The sequence below is a fragment of the Gossypium raimondii genome, chromosome 7 (genome assembly GCF_025698545.1).
Source record: "Gossypium raimondii isolate GPD5lz chromosome 7, ASM2569854v1, whole genome shotgun sequence".
Lineage (NCBI taxonomy): Eukaryota > Viridiplantae > Streptophyta > Magnoliopsida > Malvales > Malvaceae > Gossypium > Gossypium raimondii.
The window spans coordinates 33,785,731-33,809,714 of NC_068571.1; the positions used below are offsets into that span (position 1 = coordinate 33,785,731).

Below are 23,984 nucleotides of genomic sequence, written 5' to 3' on the forward strand. Positions count from 1 at the left end.
CACCTTTTACTTTTTTTTATTACATTTATTTTTTTTTTTACTTTTTCCCTTTCAAATTCCAGAAAAAAGGATAAAGTCAAATACCATTGATGTGGCAGCCCCTGATTGGTTAAATTTTTTTTCGGAAAGTTACGTTTGTGTATGACAAAAAAAAGGTTTAAGTACCGTTTTGAGAACACGGGTATGGTTTAGGGGGTATTTTTTGAATTAAGCCTTTCGAAAAAGCTAGTGATAAAATTATCACTTTTTTATTCAAGTGACTAAAACGAAAATTTATGCATAGTTGGATGACTATTGTTGTAGTTTTACGAAAAAAACTAAAACCCCAATAACATACTCAGTAACTCGAAAGTCGAAAATTAGTACCAAAAAGATGGAGTGAAAAAAGGCCACAACTGCTTTCAGTTTTCACCAACAGTCAAAGCTACTTCTCTGTTTCATTTTATTTCTCTCATTTTCAAACTCGAGGGGTTTTATTTCTTTCTTTCTCTCTTTTAGCTGAAGTTCTTCGACTCGGAAACTCAGTAATGGCTATTCTGACTCTGAGTCATTTCGTACGAGTTCCGATTCTTGTGATGTTGTCTCCACGGTTGAATCCTCCCTTGCTGCCTGTTGCAAATAAGTTGTTCTCCTAGTGTTGCTTTTATGTCTTTGGAGGTGTTAATGCTCATTTGAAACTGTGATCTCGGCGTTGGTTTGTTGGAAGTTCCCCAGATCTGAGTTGTCCCCGGTTAAAATCAACGGCGTTGGTGATGTCGGTTCTTGCTCTCTTAAATCCCAGGGGTAATTTACTGAATATAACTTGCCATTTTTGTTTTGAAATTTAACTATTCATGGTTTCCAATTTGGTTTGCTTGAAAAAAAATCGAGGACTAAGACTAAAGTTATATCTTCATTTTCCTTCTCATCGTCGATTAAAGATAACCTAGACAAAGAGATGGATTCAGCTCTGTCAACAAGTTCCTGTATTCTTTTATTTTCAATTTTGCTTGTTGCACTTAGAGATATAAGAAAGGAAAGCTTTCATTGATTCATGCAGTTATTTTGGTTTAGCTGGAAACTTAGTTTTGGGACTGTGAATTGCCTACTAGTTTTTTTTTTTATGCTATTATGCTCACTATGTTTTGGGCAAAGAATGAGGAGAAGAAGAAGAAGAACCCTTAAGAGTGAGAGAAGAGAGAAAGAGTTCTAAAGGTAAAAAGGATTTTTTCAGTAGATAGATTATTTTCACGAAATAGTTGTCGACATTAGCTATATAGGTCCTTGAAAGAAAGAAGGTCGATTATTTTGCAAATAAAGAAGTATACTTGCATTTCAGTGCATTAGGTTTACATTTTTTTTTGTGGCCAGTCACGTTTGTGATTCACATTTAATTTTTGGAGTTATTATGCATTGTCGCGTAGACACTGGATTTTTTTATCTGTTATGTGTGTGTATGTATTTATGTACGGTTCCTTGCTTGATTGAGTGTATTCTTTGTATAACATAACAGGAGCGTTGGGAAATGTCTGTTCATTTTTGGTGAAACTTGTTGTTCTGTGTTGTGCAATTTCCATCACCAATGCTGATTTTTCCGGAAATCTTCAAGTGCCAGCACAATCTCCCACCACAGCAGCTGAGGGTGTACCAGCTGTTTCTGATCTTCCCTCACCTTCCAATCTGCCATTGGTTCATAGACCAAGCCGAAGACATTTTGCCCCTCGCAGTGCACCAACACTTGTAGCACCAGCCCAATCTCCTCTTCATGGTCCATTGATAACTGCTGGTCACCCTCCTATCAGTTCACGCCTGTCAAAACCATTGATGAAGAGGAGTGCGTTGGTGCATCCTGGTATGGGCTTGCCAAATATTGCCCCTACACAGATCAGTGCTGGTCCAATTCCAGCTGGTTTAGCTCAACCACCATTGTCTCCTGAAGTGTCCAGTAAGATATTTTCTAAATCATTTTATTACCAACTCTATTATAGTTTCTTCTTTAGGCATTCATTATATATTGCAACTCTTACATCTTTTACAGCTCTTCTATGCAAGATGTAGTTAGAAGGCAGCATCTTGAGCATTTGTTATTTATATTTATATTCTGTATAAGATGCTTACATGAGAATTTTCTCACTTGGCCAGATTGTTGCAAACCAGACTCAATTTTGAAACCTGGGACTCATGGTTGTCATTGTGTGTATCCCATAAAGCTTGACCTTCTCCTTTTAAATGTTTCCCAAAACCCTGATCGTAATGCTTTTCTAGTGGAGTTAACTTCTCAGCTTGATTTGCTGCCTAACCAAATCGAGATTATCAATTTTTATGTGCTCAGTTTATCAAGATTAAATATCTCTATGGATATTATTCCGCACACAGGGATCAGTTTCTCTGCCAGTGATGCATCTAAGATAAACTCTTCACTTGTGATGCATAGGGTTCATTTTGACCCAAATGTAGTTCGGGATTACCAAATCCTTAATTTTACCTGGTTTGAGCCTCCAGCGCCTTCCCCAGGTAACTTATGATGCAACCTAAATTCTTCTAGGATCAAATAACTTCAATTTTTTTCTTGATTGGATAATGGATATAGTTCTTATATGCTATAGTTTTCCTGGCATCTCATAGCTTACTGTAATTTTATATAGGGAATTATATCTTATTTTATTTGTCCTAACAAAGAAGCATCTTGTTCACAGCTCCCATCGTGGTTTCTAGACCTAGAGCTGCACCGGCACATCTATCCTCCAATTCTACATTACTTGGCTCTTCAAACAAGGGGAACCATTCAAATTTGATTCTTATTTTTGGTATTTCTGCTGGCATACTGGTTTTTGCTATAATATCAGTGCTTATAATTTGTTCGTGCACATTCCATAAGGGAAAGACAGAAGCATTTCCCAAGGAATCTGGTATGTTTATAAGCAAAAAAACTATGTCTGTTGGCCTAAGGTTTAAATGTTTTGATTATTTTAATAACATTTGGAACTGGCACTGATCTTGTCCCTAGTTATACGTTGATGAAATATGGAATAAGAAAACTCGTTTTTCCCTATCCTTTTCAAGTAGGATGACTGTAATTGCTAACCGAATCTCGTGATTGAGCTGAAAGAAGAGAGGAAGAAAAAGGTTTCAGAAAACATTAGTGTGCCTGATTTTGCACATCTAGTCACACCTTATGAATGAGATTGCAGATTGATTTTGTGGTATTGTTTTATGTTCAGATTCTTGCTGACACTATAAATGGTCTAATCCCCTTGCATTGTTTTTTCAGTAAAGTCAAGGACAACAGATGTAGTTGAGCGAGCAGGATCTTTTCCCCACCCAAGCAGTACAAGGTTTCTACAGTATGAAGAACTCAAAGAAGCGACAAACAACTTTGCTTCCGCGAGCATACTGGGGGAAGGGGGGTTCGGCAGGGTTTTCAAGGGTGTTTTAAGTGATGGTACTTCTGTAGCAATTAAAAGGCTTACCAATGGAGGACCACAAGGAGATAAAGAGTTTTTGGTTGAAGTTGAAATGCTTAGCAGGTTGCATCATCGTAATCTTGTGAAACTTGTAGGTTACTATAGTAGTCGCGACTCTTCACAAAACCTACTTTGTTATGAGCTTGTTCCAAATGGAAGCTTAGAATCATGGCTCCATGGTATTTTGGCCCTCTAAATTCGACCCCGTGTGCAGCTCATTTGTTGATGTTTTCCTTTTAGCTGCGGTCCATTGTGATACTTTAAGCTGACTTTACTCTGTTTTGCCTCAGGCCCCTTGGGAGTAAATTGTCCTTTGGACTGGGACACCAGAATGAAGATTGCACTTGATGCGGCAAGAGGGCTTGCATACCTGCATGAGGACTCACAACCATGTGTTATCCACAGAGATTTCAAAGCATCCAATATATTACTTGAGAATAACTTTCATGCTAAAGTAGCTGATTTTGGACTTGCAAAACAAGCACCTGAAGGCAGAACAAATTACCTGTCTACTCGTGTAATGGGCACATTTGGGTTGGTTTTCATGCACTACACTTGTAAATCTTGCTTTCTCTTGTTTAAATTGACACTAAGGTAGAGTGGGATTGGTTTTTAGGTATGTAGCTCCTGAATATGCAATGACTGGACATCTACTCGTAAAAAGTGATGTTTACAGCTATGGAGTTGTACTGCTTGAGTTACTCACAGGAAGGAAACCTGTAGATATGTCACAACCATCAGGACAGGAAAACCTTGTCACTTGGGTGAGTAGTAACGTAGAGTTAGCCTCACTGTTGCTTGCTTCTATATACGGATTTTATGCGATTAGGAATCGGTGGACGTGAACCTTTATTAATCACTTGATCTGCTAGATAACTCAAGTTGGCTGTTCTGGTTTCAGGCGAGGCCAATCCTAAGAGACAAGGATCGGCTGGAAGAGCTTTCCGATCCAGGGCTCGGAGGGAAGTACCCGAAAGAAGATTTCATACGAGTTTGCACAATTGCTGCTGCTTGTGTTGCTCCTGAGGCGAGTCAAAGGCCCACAATGGGTGAAGTAGTACAGTCGTTAAAAATGGTGCAGCATATTGCAGAATATCAGGATTCCATGTTGACTGTTTCCAATAACCGGCCCAACCAGAGGCAATCTTCAACTACCTTTGAGTCTGATGAGATGTCTTCAATGTTCTCTTCTGGTCCTTGCTCTGGTCTAAGTGCTTTTGACAAGGACATTTCACAGACAGCGGTTTCCTCAGAAGATCTGCATGAAGGACGATAAACGATTCTCAAGGTTGAGCAAGCGAAGCGGAATCAATCCTTCGTACCGAAGCTTGGAACTGAATACAACAATGTGAAATTTACTTAGTAGGAAATGATAAAATTGGAAATAGGATTTTTAGAAATGTAATTTGCATGGGATGGAGAATGGGTAAATTCTTCCTAATTGTGCCACTTTTTAAGTTTTCCCCAAGCATGCAGTGCTCGATGAAATTTTGTACATATGTTTCTTAGCTTTCTTTCTTATTTTTATATTGAACTTTTTGTTTAAACTTCAAAATAGTCACTTTTGTTTACTTTGGGTTACATTTTAGTTATTTATGTTTTAATTACTTATGTTATCGTTTTGTTATGAAATGACTACTGAGTTGTTAATGATTGTTAATGGTATAACGGCAATCTAATATGCCTGTTATTTCATCATATCGACTAAAATTTTAGATCAAATCACACAATTAATCCCTACTTTTATTTTTAAAACAATTTAATTTTTTTCTTTTATTTCTTTATTCTTTTTTCCTTTATGTTTCTCTCTTCTTATACTCTTCACTACATAATATTGTGTCTAAAGGTTAAAGGTTAAAATTAAAATTTTAATTAAATGTCAATTCATCAATTTTTATTCAATCCAAAGTAAGAAAATTTAATAAAGCTCTTTGATTTTTCTTCTTGTTTTCGTCCTCTTCCGTCTTTATTGCTTTATCCTTTTTCTTTAAATGTTTCAATTCATGTTTGTCTCACTCTCACCTCATAATCCCTCATTTTTCTTTTTAGTGTCTTAGAAATTTCTATAGGGTTTTCCTTAGCTGGGCATGTAAAGATATTACTTACAATTTCTTCTTCTCCTTCTTTTTTTTTTTTTTTTTTTTGTAAATTTTTCTTGTTTGAATATTGTGTTATTTCATCTTTATTCATCGAATTAGCATTCAGGTTTCTCATATTTTGTTACGTAAGACCTTAATTTGACCTTACCAGACCTTTTAGTTTGTTGCATAACTTTCTTAGCGTAGATTTTAATGGTTTTTTTAGTCTTAGCATTCTGTCTAGATTCATGTTATTGCCTGTTTACTTATTTCTCTTATTTCAACTTTCAGTTTTTATTACTATTCAAGATTAAGTTTTGATTTAACTTAAGAATTTTTGTTGTGTGTAGTTATTAATTTTACTCTAAATTTTCTTTAGCTGCAAAACATGGGGAGCTAATACACCAATTGAAATTAAAAGTTGTTAAATTTTAACATGTTTAATTTAACTGCAGAAAAAGAAGAAGAAGATAGGTACATATTTCAGCACCCCCAAAATTGAAAAATTCTCTAAAGATGGGGGAGAATGATAGGTTAAAATCTTAATTTTAATCTTTAACATTTAGGCACAATATTCTGCAGTATATTAGAAGAGAGAAAATCAAGGAGAAGAAGAAGACAAGGAGAATAAAGATATAAAAAGAAAAAATTAAATTGTTCAAAAAAATAAAAGTATATGGACTAATTGTGTAATTTGTCTACAATTTTAGTCCGATATGATGAAATAATGGGCCCCGTAAGATTGCTGTTATACCATTAACAGCCATTGACAACTCAGTGACCATTTCGTAACAAAATGATAACGTAAGTGGCTAAAATATAACATTTCAAACATAAGTGACTAAAATGTAACCTAAAGCAAACAAAAGTGACTATTTTGTTAGTTTACCCAACTTTTTTTTATTCAGTTCCATTATGTTTTTTAATTTATTATCGGGATAATATAATTTTTGACCCTTGAACTTAGTAACTAAGTTCATTTTGATACCTGTATTTTTTTATTCACTTAGGTACTTGAACTTGATAACTAGATTCATTTTTATCCCTGAACTCGAAAAATAATAGAAATATGATGATGTGACACTCTCTCTTTGAGATTGTGCTACATCATCACTTGAAAATTAAAAAAAATTATATAAATTTTCAAGTGATGACAATGTTATAATTTTAGGGTGTCACATACAGTGTTTTAATAACTGAACCAATGTTAAACCGATTAAACCATTGGTCCTCAATTCAATCGGTTTGATTGGTTCAATTGCTAAACCAACATAATTTAATAATTAATTAAAATTTCATAAAATTTTAAAAAAGTTTTTTTTTTGCTAAATCTATTTAACTATTGGTTTTTATCCTAGTTTTCGAGCATTTTCCAATCCAATTTGGTTTGACCTCTTTATTTGGACCAATATACCAGTCAGTTCCTAATCCAATTAATTTAACTGACCAATCTAGTAGTGTTTCAAAAAACACTAGCTATATTATCAAATTTAGATGAAATCTAAGTTCGGTGACCAAAATGGATTTAATTACCAAGTTTAGGTACCAAAGTGAAAAAAATACAGGTACAAAAGTGGAACTAATTGTCAAGTTCATGGGCCAAAAATTATATTATCACATTATTATTTATTTTCTTCTTGGCCAAATTCTACCATTAACTCTTGTATTATGTGTACAAATTGAATTATTGTATTATAATTGATCATTTTAGTCTTTATATTTTTCAACTTTTAAAATTTAAATCTCGACATATTGTTAAATGTGTAATATTATGTTAGTTTGCTATTTTCATATAACACTTACAAAAAAATTACATTATTTTAGTTAATAGATTTACAGTTATTATTTGAGATTTGAAAAGTACGGGATTAAAAATGATAAATTGGCAACAAAAAAACTAAATTTTCAATTTAGGAGACCAGTGGTAAATTTTGATCTCACCAATTTAACTATTATCATTTAGTTTATGATTGAAATCTCAAATTTAAAAAAATAAAATGTTAAAATTAACCAAATTAAATTATAATAACTCAATTCAAACTTACGTAATAGGGGATTTATAATAAAATATGATATTATTAATGAAAATTTTTAAATAAATTACGTAAAATAAATATAAAAATAAGATCATAATACCTAAGCACATATATTCCCAAATCGCAACCCTATTAGTGAAGTAGAGATATCGACACCGTACAAGAATAACCATTGAACACTTCATTCATAAATTTCACAATACGGGAGGAGACGATCCCACCCAAACGGGGGAGAAGTAGACCAAATAACTTAGAGACACGTAGCACAAAGTACGGCTAAAAATAAAAGAAGGGACTCCTACTATCATACGCCCCCCTGTGCGCAGGGCTTTAACCTACGCACGCTCTTGCAGCGTAAACCGTGTTAAAAAAAAAATTTAAATCGTTAAGACTAAGAAACGAAGAAGGACGAACGGAATGAAAGAAAAAAGAAAAGCGCGAGAAAGAGAGGGGGAGGGGGCTGAGTCGGTTCGGCGAGTCGAGTGACCGAGTCAAATATCCAAAAAAATCAATCTCAAAACCCACCCTTCCAAGTTCCAGCCCACACCCAAACGATAAAAAGGAAAACACAGGGGTGGTGTGGCAATAGCAAAATAATGGTGAACCAGCGGATAATTGTTACTATAACAACATCTGCCTATCCTTCTCTAACCCTAAAACCTCTTTTTCTTTTTAACCCTTCCATTCCCATCTCTTCCCTTTCTTTCTTTTCCCCTTCTCTACGAAAATCCTTTTATTCTTTTTCACATTCCCACCTAATCTATTTTACCTTCCGCCTTCTCCTTCTCTCTTTCCTCTTCTTCTCTCTTCTTTTCTCTTCCCTGATTTCCTCGGTTTCTTCTGTACGGTTAGCTCAAGAAGGTACATGGTCGAGTATTCGTGCCTATTTGCTAATTTGATCTATGGGTTTGAATGGGGGTTGAATTCTGGTTACTTTTTGATTATTGATTTTTTCAGGGGTGTTTGATGGGTTGGTTCTTGTGATTTTGGGTGTTTTTAATCTCGGCTTTGCTTTGATTTGACCCATTTTGAATTGTGGGTTAATTTTATAGAATTATTGGAATTTATCTTTTGGGTTTGGAGTAATCTTTGATATTTTGATCAACTGCTTATGAAATTTGAAGTCATTGATTGTTTGGCCTCTCTGTTGTTTACATTGGTGAAACTCCTTTAGCTTGATGGTCATGCTTCTACCGGTTTTCAGGGGATGTGTTTAATTTTGATCCCATTATGTGTTTTATAGGAATTTAAGGATGTTATATGAGATTCTTGAGCCTTTTTTTTTTCTTTCCATTATCTTGTTTGATCTGATTTGACCCGTGATGAATTGTAGTTGCTTTTGTTATGCTCTGGGATCTATGCGTTTTAAATCTCATGTTTTCATTTTCCTTCTTTTAGGATTAGCGGTCTTGCTAGATTATCCTTCTGGTAAAGTTATTTACCACCATGGAAGAGTCGGGTAGTCGGTTTAACGGTGCAAATAATGCTGTGAGGAAGAAGAGGAGTTCTCGTCGGCCTCGTCCTGATTCGCTGTCTTATACTGAAAGCCAGAATCACTCACCATTGTCATCGACACCACCTTCGGATGATGTGAGCAAAGTCTCCAGTGATGAGAATGCCGGTGTCGATGCTAGTTCAAAGCGGAAAGAATTTAATCTTAATCAACATGTTTCTAGGATTTCTCCTGACATTGGTTTTGAAGGTGACAAATCCCATAAAAGAAAGAAACAAGATGGAGGGTTCAATGTATTTTACGACAATGAGCCCGGGCGAAGCGGGTCAAATAGTAAGCGTTCTAGCAAGGGTGTACTTGCCCCTGCTAATTGGAAAAGCAGTACCAAGGAGAAAGAGTGGTCGGAATTGGAGTCAAGAGATGCGGAGATTCAGAGTTCAACACAAGAAGCTGTTATTGATAATAATGAAAGCAAGGTTAAAAAGGTCAAGCTCAAGGTTGGTGGAGTTACTCGCACAATTCATGCAAACTCGACAGTTAATGGATTGCCGGGGACTGGGTCCTCTGCAAGGAAGAACAGTCTCCAGGTGGTGAGCATTTGGTTCAATAATAGCAAATTTATATTGAAATAAGTCTTCTCTTTTGTTATTTGATGTGGGGTTCTTATAGATTAGCATTATCTGGAAGATTCTGTGAGATAAATGATCGGTTTCAAAGTCTTAATACTCGTATGGAAGATTATGTATTAATGTGCTTTGTCTTATTATTAATTATGTTGTTAATGCAGGGAAGTAGCAATGATGGGCACTCACCTCCAGGTAGGAGTGGTTTGCAAGGTGTACCCTGGAAAGATTTCTCCCAAGGTGGTTTTAGACTTGGGAAGGAGGGTTCTTTGATGGGAAAGACATCTGGAAAGAATGCCTCTGGTAAACAAGGAGACCATGCCGGCACGGTTCGTAAAAACAAGCGGGCCCCTAAGAGACGTCTACTTGATGGGGAATTCAGTGAAGATGACAATGATGATGAGATTCGTTACTTGGAAAAACTTAAAACTTCGAAGATTAGTCCAGCATATAAGGAAGATGATGATGAACCAGGCAAGAAGCAGAAAAAACTCTCCAGGGTTTCCATCATAGAAAACTTTGGCACTTCAAGTTCTGCCAAAGATGAGAAAAGGAAGCATAGATCAGATAGGGTTTCTGAGGATACCGATTATGAGGAGGAAGATGAACCAGTAACTGATAGTGAGCTTGAAGGTAAGAAGAAAAGGAAACAAAGGAAAGAATCTGTTGAGCCATCAATGGAGAGTAAGAGGGAAATAACTCTCACAACACGTCAACGGGCTCTTCAGTCTAGCAAAGATGCCTCTTCTGCGCCTGCCTCAAGCTTAATTGAGTTTCCAAATGGTCTACCACCTGCCCCATCAAGAAGTGAGCATTTATTTCTGTCATAACCTTTTATGCAATTTATTGGTTGCTTTCCTCCCTTTTTTACAGTGATTGTTGTTTTGATTGTAGAGCAAAAGGAGAAACTCTCGGAAGTGGAGCAGCAGCTAAAGAAGGCAGAGGCTGCTCAGAGACGAAGGATGCAAGTTGAGAAGGCCAATAGGGAATCTGAGGTTTGTTTCTGTTGCTTCGGGGTTACCATGTCTTTGCATATGATTTTAGAACTATAATGCAAAAATTGAGTGTGTTTGAATTAATTGATGTAGGCTGAGGCTATTAGAAAAATACTTGGCCAAGACTCTAGCAGGAAGAAGCGGGAAGAAAAAATCAAAAAGCGTCAGGAAGAAATGGCACAGGTATTTCGAAGTTGGAATGAAAACAAAAGTTCGCCAAAATATAATTCTGCTTTTGGCAAGTCGTATATATTAATACCATTTTGTTCTAATCTTTTCATACATGTATGTATGTATAGGAGAAGGCTGTTAAAGCGGAGATGCTTGCATCAAATACCATCAGATTGGTCATGGGTCCTGCAGGAACAACAGTAACATTTCCCAGGGATTTGGGTTTCCCTAGTATATTTAACTCCAAACCCTCTAGGTATTTTCCCCATTCCAATGCTTTAAGTTGATTCAATTTAACAAATGTTAGTTTTCTGATATTGGAAATGTCTTTGGTATGAATATCCAGTTACCCTGCTCCTCGAGAGAACTGTGCGGGTCCATCGTGTGGTAACCCATACAAATATCGAGATTCGAAGTCGAAGCTACCTCTTTGTAGTCTGCAGTGCTACAAGGCAATTCAAAAACAGCAGATGGCTGAAACTACCTGCTAGTGTTGCTGAAAATCCAGCACTTCCCTCTTGTGCATGTGGTAAATTCTGCACATTTATGTTCCATTTCAACCCAGGGACGGATTAAAAAGTAGAGCCAAATGCAAATTTCTTTTTGGAGTAATATTAATGTAATTATTACAGGTACAAGAAAATCTTAGTTGTGCTTATTTTAGTATAATCCATAAATAAAAGATTTCCTCTCCATTCCAATCCAGAGAGGCTACAAATTCTTTCTTTCTTGGCTTAATAATTTTAAGCTATAAAGCAATATTCAGTACCTCCCTTTGAATTTTTTTCTCCACTTGGCTCTTAGCTGCTTCTTTTTTAATTTAATCTTTAAATATTATTCATCACCTGAAAATTTTCTAGATTTGCACTTTATCAATATGTCATGTTGATGGAATCAAGTTTAGGATAAAATTAAAAGAATTATTGATTTTAAAACTTAAGAAGTAAGTTAAAAATGTTATCAAAGGTTAAATGTTGCTTTATTCCATAAATCTCATATATCGAGAGTTACACTCAGTTGAGGTCAAATTTCAATTTAATTGTAAAATTGTTAAAAGATCATTCTTTTCACAAGTATTATTTTAATGTTTTTGTCCTTTTATAATTAGATAATATATCTTAATTTTCTCTATTTCAACTTTTTCAGTTTAATTAAAGTTATATTTGATTTTTATATTATTTCAAGAATTTTCACTATTTCAATTTTATCATTTCAGATTAAATTACATAATATGTAAATATTGAGGATTATATTTTTAGAATCAAGACTAAATTGATACCATGTATAAATATTGAAGGTTAAAGTTGCTATTATGTCAATGTTAGAAGTTGCTACAACTAGCCAACTAATGACCAAAAAAGACAAAATTAAATAATTAATAACCAATTAATAATTCTTTATAGTTAAATGGCTAAAAATGAAATTTATTAATAATTCAGTAACTAATTTATCCCAAGTTAGGGAGTAGTGAAATGACACAGTATTTTTGTTAAAAAAAATGAATAGTATTCGGTTGGCTTACGGGTCGTAACCCGTCAGTAATCCAAATTCGGGTCAAACAAGAAGATTAATCTTGGGTTGGGGAAAAGATATTCGAAGGAAGTCGCTGTTTAAGTTTGTTGTTCCACTTCACCGCTACTCCTCTACAGGCATCCACACTACCCTTATCGGCCTCCCAACCCCACCGCGCCTGACAAACCCTCCTCCCATTCCTCACGCCTCTAAAGTCAACTGCTACTTCAGTTTTGGTTTCATAGATAAAGAATGGCAAGCGCGTGCTTTTCGACATCGCCCTCGTCTCTTCGATTCAGTTCTCTCCTCTTCTCTCCAAACTCAAGCACCAATGTCGATTCTAATAAGTTGTCTCTTCCTTTCCATCCCCTTCGTCCCAGGTATTTTCTTTTTTGTTCCATCTTTCTTTTACCCAAACTAGGAAATTGATGTAAACAACTTTAAGTTCAAAGTCTGTTTAATTCGACATTCTGGAACCTTGGAGGTAGTCTTTCCGTTCTTCCAGTTTCCTATCTTGAATAGAACCCGTGTTCTTTTTGTCTTAACGTTAGAGGGTCCAACATGGGTTTTCTTTTAGGGGGTCCAATTTTGAAAGTAAAATCTTTATTTTTATTCTCAGGAAATTGAAGAAGTTTCTCAGTAATCAAAAGAATGCGGTGAATTATCAGCCAAAAGCTGTTTACACAGGTGAGTTTTGGGCTCCTCCGACAACTTCTCGACAGGGAATTTGGTCAATAAGGTAAAAGTCTCGTATGGAACTACAACCCTTTTTTTCTTAATGGACAAATATGTGATAAAAGATCAAAAAATTTACTTTGTCACTATGCAGGGATGATTTGCAAGTCCCGGCATCACCTTACTTACCTGCCTATGCACAAGGGCAGGGGCCACCTCCCATGGTGCAAGAGAGATTTCAAAGTGTTGTCAGCCAACTTTTTCAACATGTGAGGATTCGGCCTGGATGCGAATTTTGGCTTTAACAAATTTAGTTTTTTCTCCTTTCGTTTCAGCTTCTTATTTTGGTTGTTTGTTTCCATTCGTTAGAGAATAGTTCGCTGTGGTGGAGCCGTTGATGATGATATGGCAAACATTATTGTAGCTCAGCTTCTCTATCTTGATGCCGTTGATCCTCAGAAGGTCTCTTTTGTTCTATGCTTATTGCTTACTCATTCTCACCCTTTTTCCCCTAAAAGAATTAGGAACCTTGAATGCCACCATGTATGTTATTTACTACTTGTGCATTTTAATCTTGTCAACAGGACATTGTCATGTATGTCAATTCCCCTGGAGGGTCAGTTACAGCTGGTAATGTATCTATCTAATAAGAATGATGTATTTATAATTGCTCTAGTTTGTTTTGAATAGCAAGCTAGGGATTGACTTGTCTAACTTGCGTGGTTTTGAATTTTTTATATTAGGTATGGCTATATTTGACACCATGAGGCATATCCGGCCCGATGTCTCAACTGTGTGTGTTGGACTTGCAGCTAGGTATAAGTTTTTTGATGTAACTGTTTCTGCTTACAGTGCTGTCATTATATTCTCAAATCTCAAATATGGAACATCAATAACAATAGTTTTGCAAGCTATGCCTGCTTTCTTTTTTAATCTCAGGGTCGAAACTCAAGTTATGATATTTGACTCATTCTGAAAGCTATTGTATCCTTGATGAGTATATTCTTAATATGTGTAATACATGTTTTCTTTTGGCTAAATGGGCTGTAATACTTCAATTTATTGGAGATAGAGGAGGTGTAGTGATAAGACTTGTTTTACTTCTTATGTTCCTCTCCTCAATGCCTGACCTTTGTATTTCAAAGCCGCAGTTAGTTTAATCTTTGCTTGTGTTAATTATATGAAAAATAAAGTTTCTTGGACAAGTAACATGATATTGATTTATGGAAATCGTAGACTTTTTGTCTTTGACTTGCAATTCTAAAATAAGATGTTTATTGATGCTTCAGAGGTTAAAATTTTCTGTTTTCATGTGGATGCAATTATTTTTTTTAGTAATGGATATATTTTTATTTTTCCATGAACAGCATGGGAGCCTTTCTGCTAAGTGGCGGAACCAAAGGTATACAATGCTTTTGATTTGTACCATTCATAGCTCTGATGTTTGTTGTTGTTTCCTCTGGTCTACTAAATGCTTGCACCCCTTTGTTTTCTTCAAAACTCTAGGAAAACGATACAGTTTGCCCAATTCAAGGATAATGATACATCAACCCCTTGGTGGAGCTCAAGGTGGTCAAACTGATATTGATATTCAGGTATGGGTTTTTCTTGGTAAACCTCATATGTTTTTTAAATTTTATGTTTTTGCCTTCCATGGTTCATAGCCCGTGTGATATATCGAATACATTCAATTGTATCTCGCATCTTGATGTTTATGATACAAGACAACCAAGCGTTAGCAAACATGTCTTTTTACTAAGCTTGCTTAGCATGTAGTTTCATTTTTAGTTCAGATGTTAAACCATAATGATTGGACCTGAATGATAATCTCAGGCAAATGAAATGCTGCATCATAAGGCAAACTTAAACGGGTATCTTGCTTACCATACCGGCCAAAGTTTGGAGAAGATTAACCAGGATACCGACCGTGATTTCTTCATGAGCGCAAAAGAAGCAAAAGAATATGGACTTATCGATGGTGTCATTATGAATCCTCTCAAAGCTCTTCAGCCACTAGCTGCTACTGCTGATAGTGATGAATAGGCCTCCTGCTGTTTACTGTTTGTTCCTTAGCTAACTTTGCCATCAATGACATGGCTGTCTACGTTTACTATTTTGAGATAATTGGAAATATGATTTTGCCTGCTTTGTGTCTCTTTGGGTGCCAATACTGAATGATGATATGAATTTTAATGTTAGATAACAATATTAAACCTTGAAAAGTAGGTGAAGTCTTTAGCGAATATGTATTTTGCTTTGATCAAATTGTGTGCTAAATTTCCGAAATCTTATGCTGCTATCATATTATATGCTTTTTATTCTCATATAATATTCACAAAAATGTCACATTATTTTAGTTAAATGGAGTTATGAATGAAATTTTAGAATTTAAAAAGTATAGAAAATAAAAATGATCAAATTAAATACTATTATTTGGATCAAGATTAAAAATTTAAGGGATATGGTCCTTGAACTTGGCAACTTCTTAGTCTTTGAATGTTTTTATTGGTCCGCTTTAGTCTTCGAACTTAATAAATTTTCACAAATTTGGTTACGATGACATGACTTTTTAAGTTAACTTGACATTATTTTTAAATATTTTTATTTTATTTTGTTGATATTTTTCATTTATGTTTTACGGTCATTTGTCTTTTCCAACAATGTTGTCTTTAAAATTTGCTTGAAAATGCAATGTATTTTACCGTTACATTCAATTGGTAAATATTTTGATTTTTCATTTATTTTAAAATGCAGTAAAAAAATCCACGTATGAAATAATATTTTTAGTATTTTTTAACCAATAATAATAATTGGCTATATTTAGAGAAAGAAACGGAGATGTTGGATATATGGCCCATCCTAAACTGAGCCCACTATTTGACAAGCGTAAAATAGAGAATTTCCAAATAATGTTGTAGAAGATTATAGGTCGTTGAAGCTCCCAATCCTCTTCAATTTCGAATCCCCATCCAATTGGATCCTTTAGTCTTCATCGCAGCCTCGTTCAGGTAAACCCTAATTTCTCTCTTCCGTTATTCCTTTCGTTTTCCTCTTGACGACTTTCCTCCACTTGTAACCCTCTCCATCTTATCCCTATACTGGGAAATGATTTTTTTTATTTGTTATTGAAGATCTTGAGATCCGTTTGAGGGATCTAACAGCTTCGAACTTCATTAAATTAATATCTGTTTTTCGTTTTACGATTATTTCATTTATGCTTTGAAATTGTGGGTGAATTATTTTTTCGAACACCCAACTGAGATTCGAAATCGCATTAGAAAGGGGATTGGCTGTGGTTGTTTGGAAAACTAAGAGAGGAAAATCTCGGGCTACACGTCTTTGATTTGAGTGCTTAGACCCAAGAGATATTATGTGATTTACACAGCATAAAACTGCTGTTGAATTTAAGTAACAAGTAAAACGTAGTAATTGGAGGCGTTGAATTGTACTATCGTTAAATAGGGAAGACACTATAGTCAGGTTTCAATGCCTTGATTGTCATCAAGCAATAATCTGAGTTGGTCTAGTCCTAGATTTTAGCTTGTAATCGCTATGGAACTAACATGGAAGTTATTTAACGAAATATGCAAGTGCAAACTATGTTGGTCCCAAAGCAAATAGATGAAATAAGCAATGTGTATAAGATTATAGATACCATCTTGGGTGAAAAGGAACAATATTTGAGAACAAATCTGCATATGCCATTCATCTTCCCTCCACTTGGTTGGAGCAATATAGTTTGAAACCATTGCTTGTAAAGCCATATGTTCTGTTATAAATTAAAATTGGATAGGTCCCTCTATGTGTTGATTTAGTGTTTGGTTAATTGCCAGTTATGTTACCTAAATTTTTGTTAATTGCATTATGTTATCACTATTAAGTTTATGAACATTTGTTACCTCTGCTGGTTGCATTTCTGGTTTTTCATATAAAATTGAGTTGTTCGTTCCCATACTTTGTACTGTTGGAAACTGAAAATGTTTGTTCTTGCTTCTTGGTTTACTAGATACAACTAGAGAAGTGAAATGGCCGGATCTAGGATTGCTCATGCCACCTTGAAAGGACCGAGTGTCGTTAAGGAGATAGTTATCGGGATAACACTCGGTCTTTGCGCTGGTGGGCTTTGGAAGATGCATCACTGGAATGAGCAGAGGAAAGTGAGAGCATTCTATGACATGCTTGAGAAAGATGAAATCAGTGTTGTGGCAGAAGAATAAATGTTTTTATGTTTTGTGAATTTGTGGGCAGCTCTGGCTGTATTTTGATCTTTGCGATCCCTGCTTTTGGCTCTTGTATGCAAGATGAGCAAACTCGGTTTTGGTTTTTTTTTTTTTCCTTTAGGAATAAAATTGTTGTATTGAGGTCTTGATGATCACATATTTGCTTAACAAATCCAATCAGTTTCTTGATGTTGTGAGCTGTGACCCCTGGGCCGCCATATTTTTGGTTTCTGTTTAAGTATTTCTTTTAATAATAATATAAAATGTAATTAAAGTTATAATTTAGGGATAAATTTTAAAACTATTTGTCAATTTTTATTTGAGGGAAGCTAATTTTGATTTTAATTTAATTTTCATAAATCATTAACATTTTTACTATCATTTTAAGTTTACTTTTTATATTTAGTAATATTTTATAATTTTGTTTACTTATAATCAAGGTTTTTAGAATAAGATAGATGGTTGAATTGGTTTGATCATTGATTTGATTAGTTTGGAATCTTCAATTAAATAAATCATTAAAAATTTATTAAAGTAAAAATATCAGTTCAATTGTCGGTTCATTCGATTTTTAGCTATGTTCAATTGGCCCGTACCAATTTGTGGCTCAACTAGTCTAAAGGTTTTTTGGGGACCAATATCCTAGTTGGTTCGTGGTCTGATTGGCTAGTCTAGTTCAGTTTAGATAACCATGCTTATAATTGCATATTTATTTTTTGGTTTTTTGATTGAATTGGTGCATATTTATTTTATTAAAAGTATTTGATTGAATTGTTATCACGGGTTAATTATTCTACTAAAATTTTATGCTTATAAACCTTTTTTTTTACAAGTTAGCCCTTAAACTTAACAATTATTTTTAGATTGGAGAATGATTTTTTTTTGTCTAAGTTAATTCTTAATATTTCCTTGAAAACCTTAAAGTTTAGGTCTGAGAACAATTCTTGAGTTTAGATCTCAATATAGGAACAATTATCAAGTTTAGAGACTAACTTGAACAAAAAAAATTTAAACCCTAATATGAAAACAACCGCCTAATTCATGCCGAACTATTACTAAATTTAGAGACTAGTTTAGACAAAAAAAATTTAGGCTTTAATATGAGAATTATTATCGAGTTGTAGCCCAAATAATGATTTCTCATTTTAATTTGTTTTAAATTAAATAATTTACTCTTACAACGTTAAAGTAAAACTCAAAATGGGTGAGCAATAAAGTTGTGAGATTAAATTTCTTTCTGGGTAATGGATAATAATTGTAATTAAATATCTCCAATTTCAAGCAACGTGTAAATACGTTATTGGTTCCAAGGTGATAAGAAATTTGTGGACCATTGCAGTTCCCAATTAAAGATCTTCTTCCTGTTATCGTTTTATTTCCGAAAAGCATCGCATTGCACACCCTTTCACTCTTCACATCACAGACGAAACAAGAACAACTACAATGGCGACCCTGTTCACTCTTAACTTCGTTACCCCAAGAGCCACCGCCAGCCTACGAGACTCCACCAAGGGTAGCCCCATCAAGGTCCCATACCTTAACCAGCCATGGAAAAGGGTATTGTCCCCGTTGGAATCCAGGCGGATGCAGGTGAGAGCTGCACCTGATAGCTTATCGGAGAAGGTGGAGCAGAGCATCAAGGAAGCACAAGAGGCGTGCTCGGATGACCCGGCTAGCGGAGAGTGCGTGGCGGCTTGGGACGAGGTGGAAGAACTGAGTGCAGCAGCCAGCCACGCCAGGGATAGGCTGAAAGATAACGATCCTCTCGAGAATTACTGCAAAGACAACCCCGAGACTGATGAATGCAAAACTTATGATAATTGAAACTATGGGGTTTTTTTTTTTTTTTTTTAGTTTATGAAGATCCTTCTGTTTTAGATGATGAATATGGGTGTAAGACTAGTCTTATGTGAAACTGAAGATAATTTGAAAGTGTATTCTTTTTATTGGATTACATGAACTTTTGTGGTGTTTGCAGATGCAATCTTAACATAGCTATATTTAAATATTTGTAGTTAAGGTGATTAAATATGTAACAGTATGCAAGATGAGAAAAAGGAAGGGTTATTAGCTAAGATCGCATCTCAAGCATCACCAAAACGATGCCAATTCATGAAACAGTTTTCTTTTTCCTGTTACAAAACTTGATCCAGGGATCGTGATATCCCCAAACAAAACAATAGCATCAAGACGTTCAGCGGCAGCCAGCAGGTGCTGCAGCAAGCTTCGGTTTCGACATTGGCAGCCAACGGCGTTATCACTAAATTATTACACATTTTGCATTTGCGTCCCTCAAATTTAAAAGGTTACAAAATGATCACTAGACTACTAAAAAAGTTTCATTTAAGTCACTAAATTGTTAAAATCTTTATTGTATAACCTTCTTTATTCGCACTCACATTCTCCTTCTCTTCTACAATTCAAATTTTTTTTTATGAAACAACTTCGAATGTCAAAAATTTACGAATTAAAATTTAAACAATTTTCTTTTTTAATGTTTGACATTGATCATCAAATCGACTTGAATTTAAAGTATGTTTTACTTGTCAATAAGTATTGATCCATTGTATTGATAGTTGAATTATTGCTTAGAGCTAAGTCGTTAGAATTTTAAAAGAAAAATCAATAGCCAAGTGACTTAAATAAAGACTTTTAAATAGTTTAGTGACTGTTTTGTAACTTTTAAAATTGAAAGATCAAAACGTAAACTTACTAATAGTTTATATCTCTACTATATCAATTAAAAATATAATCATTATTGATATATAAACTTTTTTATATAAAATAAAATTGTTAGATATATTTTTAGAAAAGTCAAGAAAAAAAACAATTTGTTAGAATTTCCGTTTTTTGTCAAGTACTATATGTTGATAAAAGGTACAATAAGGGGGTAGGACGAGGAACAAGTGCCACAGGTTGCAGATCAAAGCCCGAGATGAATGCGCACAAAGCTTCTTATGAAGATTAATTGATTAATGGGGTGCATTTAATCCACTTGAATTGTCCAATTTGTGGAACATATGGAGAAACTCATTTACTTGAAGCCTTAATGGCCTAGTAAAATATTTCAGTAAAACTAGAGTTACTAGGGTAATTATTGTAAATTCTAAAAGATAAGAATGTATAGAGTTTAAATCTCTTAAGACTCTCATCTTGTAGATAGACACTAATATTAATTGTTGATGTAATTCAATCTGTACCGTTGGATTTGGAGAGTTCAACTAAACTCAATTGTAGATGGACTTGGTGTGCATTGCTTTATTGTGGATTTTCAGTTCTTTCGAGCTCATTTGTCTTTTGAGTTTGCTTCCACTATATTTTAACACCTTAGAGAATTTTATTGAGAACTCTCATCTTTCGAGACTTAAGCTGACTTAGACAGATTTGATGCTAAGAAATCGCATAAAGCCACAAGGTTTGATAGACTTAAGTTTTAGCCCCGTGACACAATGAAGAGATTAAGGTAGTGTAACAGAAGTCAATTCACTTAAAGAGGTCGAGAGTCAGAACAAGGACAAGAGAATAGGTCGATCAAGAAAACAATTGCTCGTAATAACTTCAGAATATTAAAAATTAATGTTGAACGTATATCATGAGACTTTATCACTATCAAGTTATCTAAATGTACTGTTTATTATAATACATTTTCCTTTGTTTTTTTATATATTTAATAAAGTTGAATTTCTCATTTTAAAGTCAGAGAAAGAAAGAAAGCACATAAAGATTCTTAGCCAAATCATTTTCTTATCTTATGGGATTAATATTATATTTATTCCAACTTCAACGCGGCGCGTGGACGACTGGCAACAGTGTCATCCAAATTAAGATGCATGATGATGAAAAGAAGGTTCTACAGCAAACCGTAAAATCTATCTATTTATCGGGTAATAAATATATAAAAGTTAATTGATTATTTAATTATATTAATAGATTTTTTATTGTAAATGGACTATAAATTTTATTCATTTATTATATAAAATAAAATATTTTTTATAAAATACTAGAAATTTTATTGTATGTTTGGGACGTAAAAGTATGTTTAAATAATAAAAATGGTTTGGAACTAATTAATAATAATACATTAAATATGTACAATATTAAAATAAAAAATAGATTAAAATTTAAATAAAATAAAATTTAAATACAAATACATTATATTAAGAATACTAAATGAATACAATTATTTATTATAGTTTTATCATCAAACCTAAATTGATGTCGAGTTCATTTGTGACGCTAACTCATTCAACAACATTATTAACATACACAAATATACTCATTGAAGTTTCGTATAAAAATAAAAAAATGTTTCGATTTAAATAGTAAATGAAAAAACTTTACATATATGGTGTCCTTGGTTCTAATCTCATTGTGGACAAAGTTTTATTGATTTATAAAAATATAAAAAAGGTAAAGACATCCACATAATCATATAATATATAAGTTGGCCCCTCAAATTTACCATTTGCTCCCTAAACTTGTATTCGGTCAATCAGGTTTGTTTCTCCACACTAACCCCATTAGTTTGTGCAGATATAAAATTTCTAATCAATCTGGTGATGCCAAATGTATCAGGATGCTACATGGCAAGCATAATTTGTATATTCATATTTGTCATGTGACAATCACCATCGAATTAACTAGCAATGTCACATTAGCACAATTAACAGTGTTAGTGTAAAGATATCAATAACGGATAAGTTTAGGGGTCAGAGTATATAGTAAGATAATTTTTTGATAATTTCTTAACTGAATTGAATTAAGACTCAATCCGATCCAATAAAAGAATGTTGTTATAGATACAGAGGTTATATGAGTATTAATTAAGGTTTGCCTTACGTTGTTTTTGCCTACGCAACAGCTATTATTATGTTTACCTAACGTGTTTATGTCGAAATTGAGAAAATCGTATAAATAATGGAGGGTGGATCAATCAAACGTGATTAATATGCCAATTCCTCTCACCCATTTTTGATTGAATCAGTCAACAAAATACAAAAGCCTTCTAGAAGTCGGTAGGAAACAGCAGTGGATCCATCATCTCTATCAACAAAACAATATTTCCAGCATTCACACAATTGAAGGAAGAAACTCATATCGTTTCAAATTTATCAACATTTAATATATTTAAATATAAAAATATTAATTAATTATATATAATAATCATCAATTTAAACAACTAAATTATTCAATCTACAATAATATCAAGTTCATGAAACTTTTAAAAATTATTTTTAATTAATTTTTTGCTATATAAATTCTTTAATCATTAATTATTTATTAATTTATCTACTTTAAATTTTAAAATTTACTTTCCCTTAATTAGACTTCAAATTTTAAAGGTAATATAATATGAAAAATTGAAGTTAGTAACAAACATAAATTTATATATTTTTAACAGTCAATACAATCGAACAAACCAATACAACTGATAGAAATCGGAATTTTCATTTACCCAGTAAAGAGAAATGACTGTTTCAATTTATTATCGAAACGGTGCGTACGGGACGATGCAACCAAAACCTGCTACATTCGACAATTGAATATTCAATAACCCTTATCGACACTGAAGAATCATAGCAGCTTTTCAGCTAAACACAATGTTTATGATTCCAAAATCGACACATAAATCACAAAGAAATTGACAATAAAAGTGCAAGCATTGAAATCCAAAACTAACATTCCATAGTAGAAATCCACGAGTACAGAAAACGGAAACACACCAAAGGGTTTCTACAAAACCAAAAATCCCAATTCAGCAGACTCCACATAACATTACGACACCCTTACATAAATCTAATTAACAGCACAAACTGACTCCAACAGAAGGACGGACTCACATTAGCTCCAACAAGGAAGACAGCTTTAATTATTCCATCAACACTCAAACATATCGGCCAAAGCCATAATTGGTTGTACTGGACAAGGGATCTGCCACGGTTTCATCAGAGGATCTGGAATCTCCGGTATATCAACGGCATACCCACTGACTTCTTCAACAATGTGCAACACCGAGTTCAGGGACCGCAATCGCTCGGTCAATTCCATTGCCTGAGCTCTCAACACGTTGTTGGCACATTCCATCTCGGCGTAGCGCTGAGTTGCGACGTTGATCTTTTCGGAGAGCTGGCTGTTATCTTTCTGCAATGCGCTCACTTCATTAACCAAATCCTCGAGCTGCTTCTGCTTCCTAATACGCGACCGCCTCGCGGATTCACGGTTCGACAGCATTCTCTTCCTTTTCCTCTCGTCGGAATCAGAAGAACTCGCTGGCCTTTGCACAGCAGCCATAGGAGAAAAGTTTTTTTTTTTTATCCGGGAAGAGTATTTAAATTGGAATTAACAAATTGAATGACAACTAGAGATTTGAAGTTTTCAATAGTCGGGTTAGATCAAAATAAGAAGATTGATGAACAAAGAGGTGCTAATTCATGAGAAAACGTAGAACCAGTAAAGGAAGACGACCGAGAACGAGTGAAGAATACGGATTCGACGCATGAGGATAGAGTTCATAGAAAATCTAAAATCATTGAAACGGTTTTACGAACTGCAGATCGGACATGCACATAAACAGCCGAGCAGTAACAAAGAACCAAAAGAAACCCTAGATCTAAACCAGATCTAAACGAAGAATTTTTTAATAAAAAAACGGAGACAAGCAAGCAAGGAAGGAAGGAAGAAGAAAACTGAGAATACTTAGCTGGATGGAAAAGGGGACGCGAAGAGAGAGCGAGAGTAGAAGACACGCACGCGACCAAAAGCGAAACGAAAGAAGGTC

General features: G+C 34.3%; 5 protein-coding genes across 7 annotated transcripts; 4 read left to right on the forward strand and 1 right to left on the reverse strand.

Annotated features, from left to right (window-relative positions):
- The first annotated feature begins 391 nt into the window (after positions 1-391).
- Positions 392-5,014, forward strand: LOC105794867 (probable serine/threonine-protein kinase PIX13). 2 transcript variants are annotated; one of them, XM_012624251.2, is made up of 8 exons: positions 392-783; positions 1,493-1,924; positions 2,122-2,493; positions 2,676-2,786; positions 3,251-3,622; positions 3,734-3,977; positions 4,060-4,207; positions 4,345-5,014. In XM_012624251.2, the coding sequence occupies exons 1-8, from the start codon at positions 753-755 to the stop codon at positions 4,717-4,719; spliced, it is 2,085 nt and encodes a 694-aa protein (XP_012479705.1). In that variant the 5' UTR covers positions 392-752; the 3' UTR covers positions 4,720-5,014. The 2 variants fall into 2 exon arrangements, with proteins under 2 accessions (XP_012479705.1, XP_012479697.1); XM_012624243.2 differs by having other exon boundaries at positions 394-783; positions 2,676-2,888.
- A 2,944-nt stretch (positions 5,015-7,958) lies between these two features.
- Positions 7,959-11,517, forward strand: LOC105794857 (uncharacterized). Of its 2 annotated transcripts, none has more exons than XM_012624225.2 (7): positions 7,959-8,418; positions 8,956-9,600; positions 9,798-10,440; positions 10,528-10,628; positions 10,722-10,811; positions 10,928-11,055; positions 11,146-11,517. In XM_012624225.2, the coding sequence occupies exons 2-7, from the start codon at positions 9,004-9,006 to the stop codon at positions 11,288-11,290; spliced, it is 1,704 nt and encodes a 567-aa protein (XP_012479679.1). In that variant the 5' UTR covers positions 7,959-8,418; positions 8,956-9,003; the 3' UTR covers positions 11,291-11,517. The 2 variants fall into 2 exon arrangements, with proteins under 2 accessions (XP_012479679.1, XP_012479684.1); XM_012624230.2 differs by having other exon boundaries at positions 8,956-9,597.
- Positions 11,518-12,386: 869 nt separating this feature from the next.
- LOC105794850 (ATP-dependent Clp protease proteolytic subunit 5, chloroplastic) lies at positions 12,387-17,395 on the forward strand. Its single transcript, XM_012624215.2, has 10 exons — positions 12,387-12,691; positions 12,931-13,050; positions 13,141-13,255; positions 13,356-13,448; positions 13,571-13,616; positions 13,730-13,802; positions 14,354-14,388; positions 14,493-14,581; positions 14,820-15,994; positions 16,993-17,395. Exons 1-9 carry the CDS (start codon positions 12,564-12,566, stop codon positions 15,027-15,029), a joined length of 909 nt encoding a protein of 302 aa, XP_012479669.1. The 5' UTR covers positions 12,387-12,563; the 3' UTR covers positions 15,030-15,994; positions 16,993-17,395.
- A 1,185-nt stretch (positions 17,396-18,580) lies between these two features.
- On the forward strand, positions 18,581-19,190 carry LOC105794828 (calvin cycle protein CP12-1, chloroplastic). Its single transcript, XM_012624185.2, has one exon. The coding sequence runs from the start codon at positions 18,650-18,652 to the stop codon at positions 19,028-19,030; it is 381 nt and encodes a 126-aa protein (XP_012479639.1). The 5' UTR covers positions 18,581-18,649; the 3' UTR covers positions 19,031-19,190.
- A 3,670-nt stretch (positions 19,191-22,860) lies between these two features.
- Positions 22,861-23,984, reverse strand: LOC105794820 (bZIP transcription factor 53). The gene has a single exon (XM_012624173.2). The coding sequence runs from the start codon at positions 23,495-23,497 to the stop codon at positions 23,084-23,086; it is 414 nt and encodes a 137-aa protein (XP_012479627.1). The 5' UTR covers positions 23,498-23,984; the 3' UTR covers positions 22,861-23,083.

Coding starts and splice junctions, on each gene's coding strand:
- LOC105794867 (XM_012624243.2), top strand. CDS start 753: ATGTCGGTTCTTGCTCTCTTAAATCCCAGGG. Junction 2,889..3,250: donor AGCATTTCCCAAGGAATCTG/GTATGTTTATAA, acceptor TTGTTTTTTCAG/TAAAGTCAAGGACAACAGAT. Junction 3,623..3,733: donor CTTAGAATCATGGCTCCATG/GTATTTTGGCCC, acceptor GTTTTGCCTCAG/GCCCCTTGGGAGTAAATTGT.
- LOC105794857 (XM_012624225.2), top strand. CDS start 9,004: ATGGAAGAGTCGGGTAGTCGGTTTAACGGTGCAAATAATGCTGTGAGG. Junction 10,441..10,527: donor ACCACCTGCCCCATCAAGAA/GTGAGCATTTAT, acceptor TTTTGATTGTAG/AGCAAAAGGAGAAACTCTCG. Junction 10,629..10,721: donor AGGCCAATAGGGAATCTGAG/GTTTGTTTCTGT, acceptor TAATTGATGTAG/GCTGAGGCTATTAGAAAAAT.
- LOC105794850 (XM_012624215.2), top strand. CDS start 12,564: ATGGCAAGCGCGTGCTTTTCGACATCGCCCTCGTCTCTTCGATTCAGT. Junction 12,692..12,930: donor TTCCATCCCCTTCGTCCCAG/GTATTTTCTTTT, acceptor TTTTATTCTCAG/GAAATTGAAGAAGTTTCTCA. Junction 13,449..13,570: donor ATGCCGTTGATCCTCAGAAG/GTCTCTTTTGTT, acceptor TCTTGTCAACAG/GACATTGTCATGTATGTCAA.
- LOC105794828 (XM_012624185.2), top strand. CDS start 18,650: ATGGCGACCCTGTTCACTCTTAACTTCGTTACCCCAAGAGCCACCGCC.
- LOC105794820 (XM_012624173.2), bottom strand. CDS start 23,497: ATGGCTGCTGTGCAAAGGCCAGCGAGTTCTTCTGATTCCGACGAGAGG.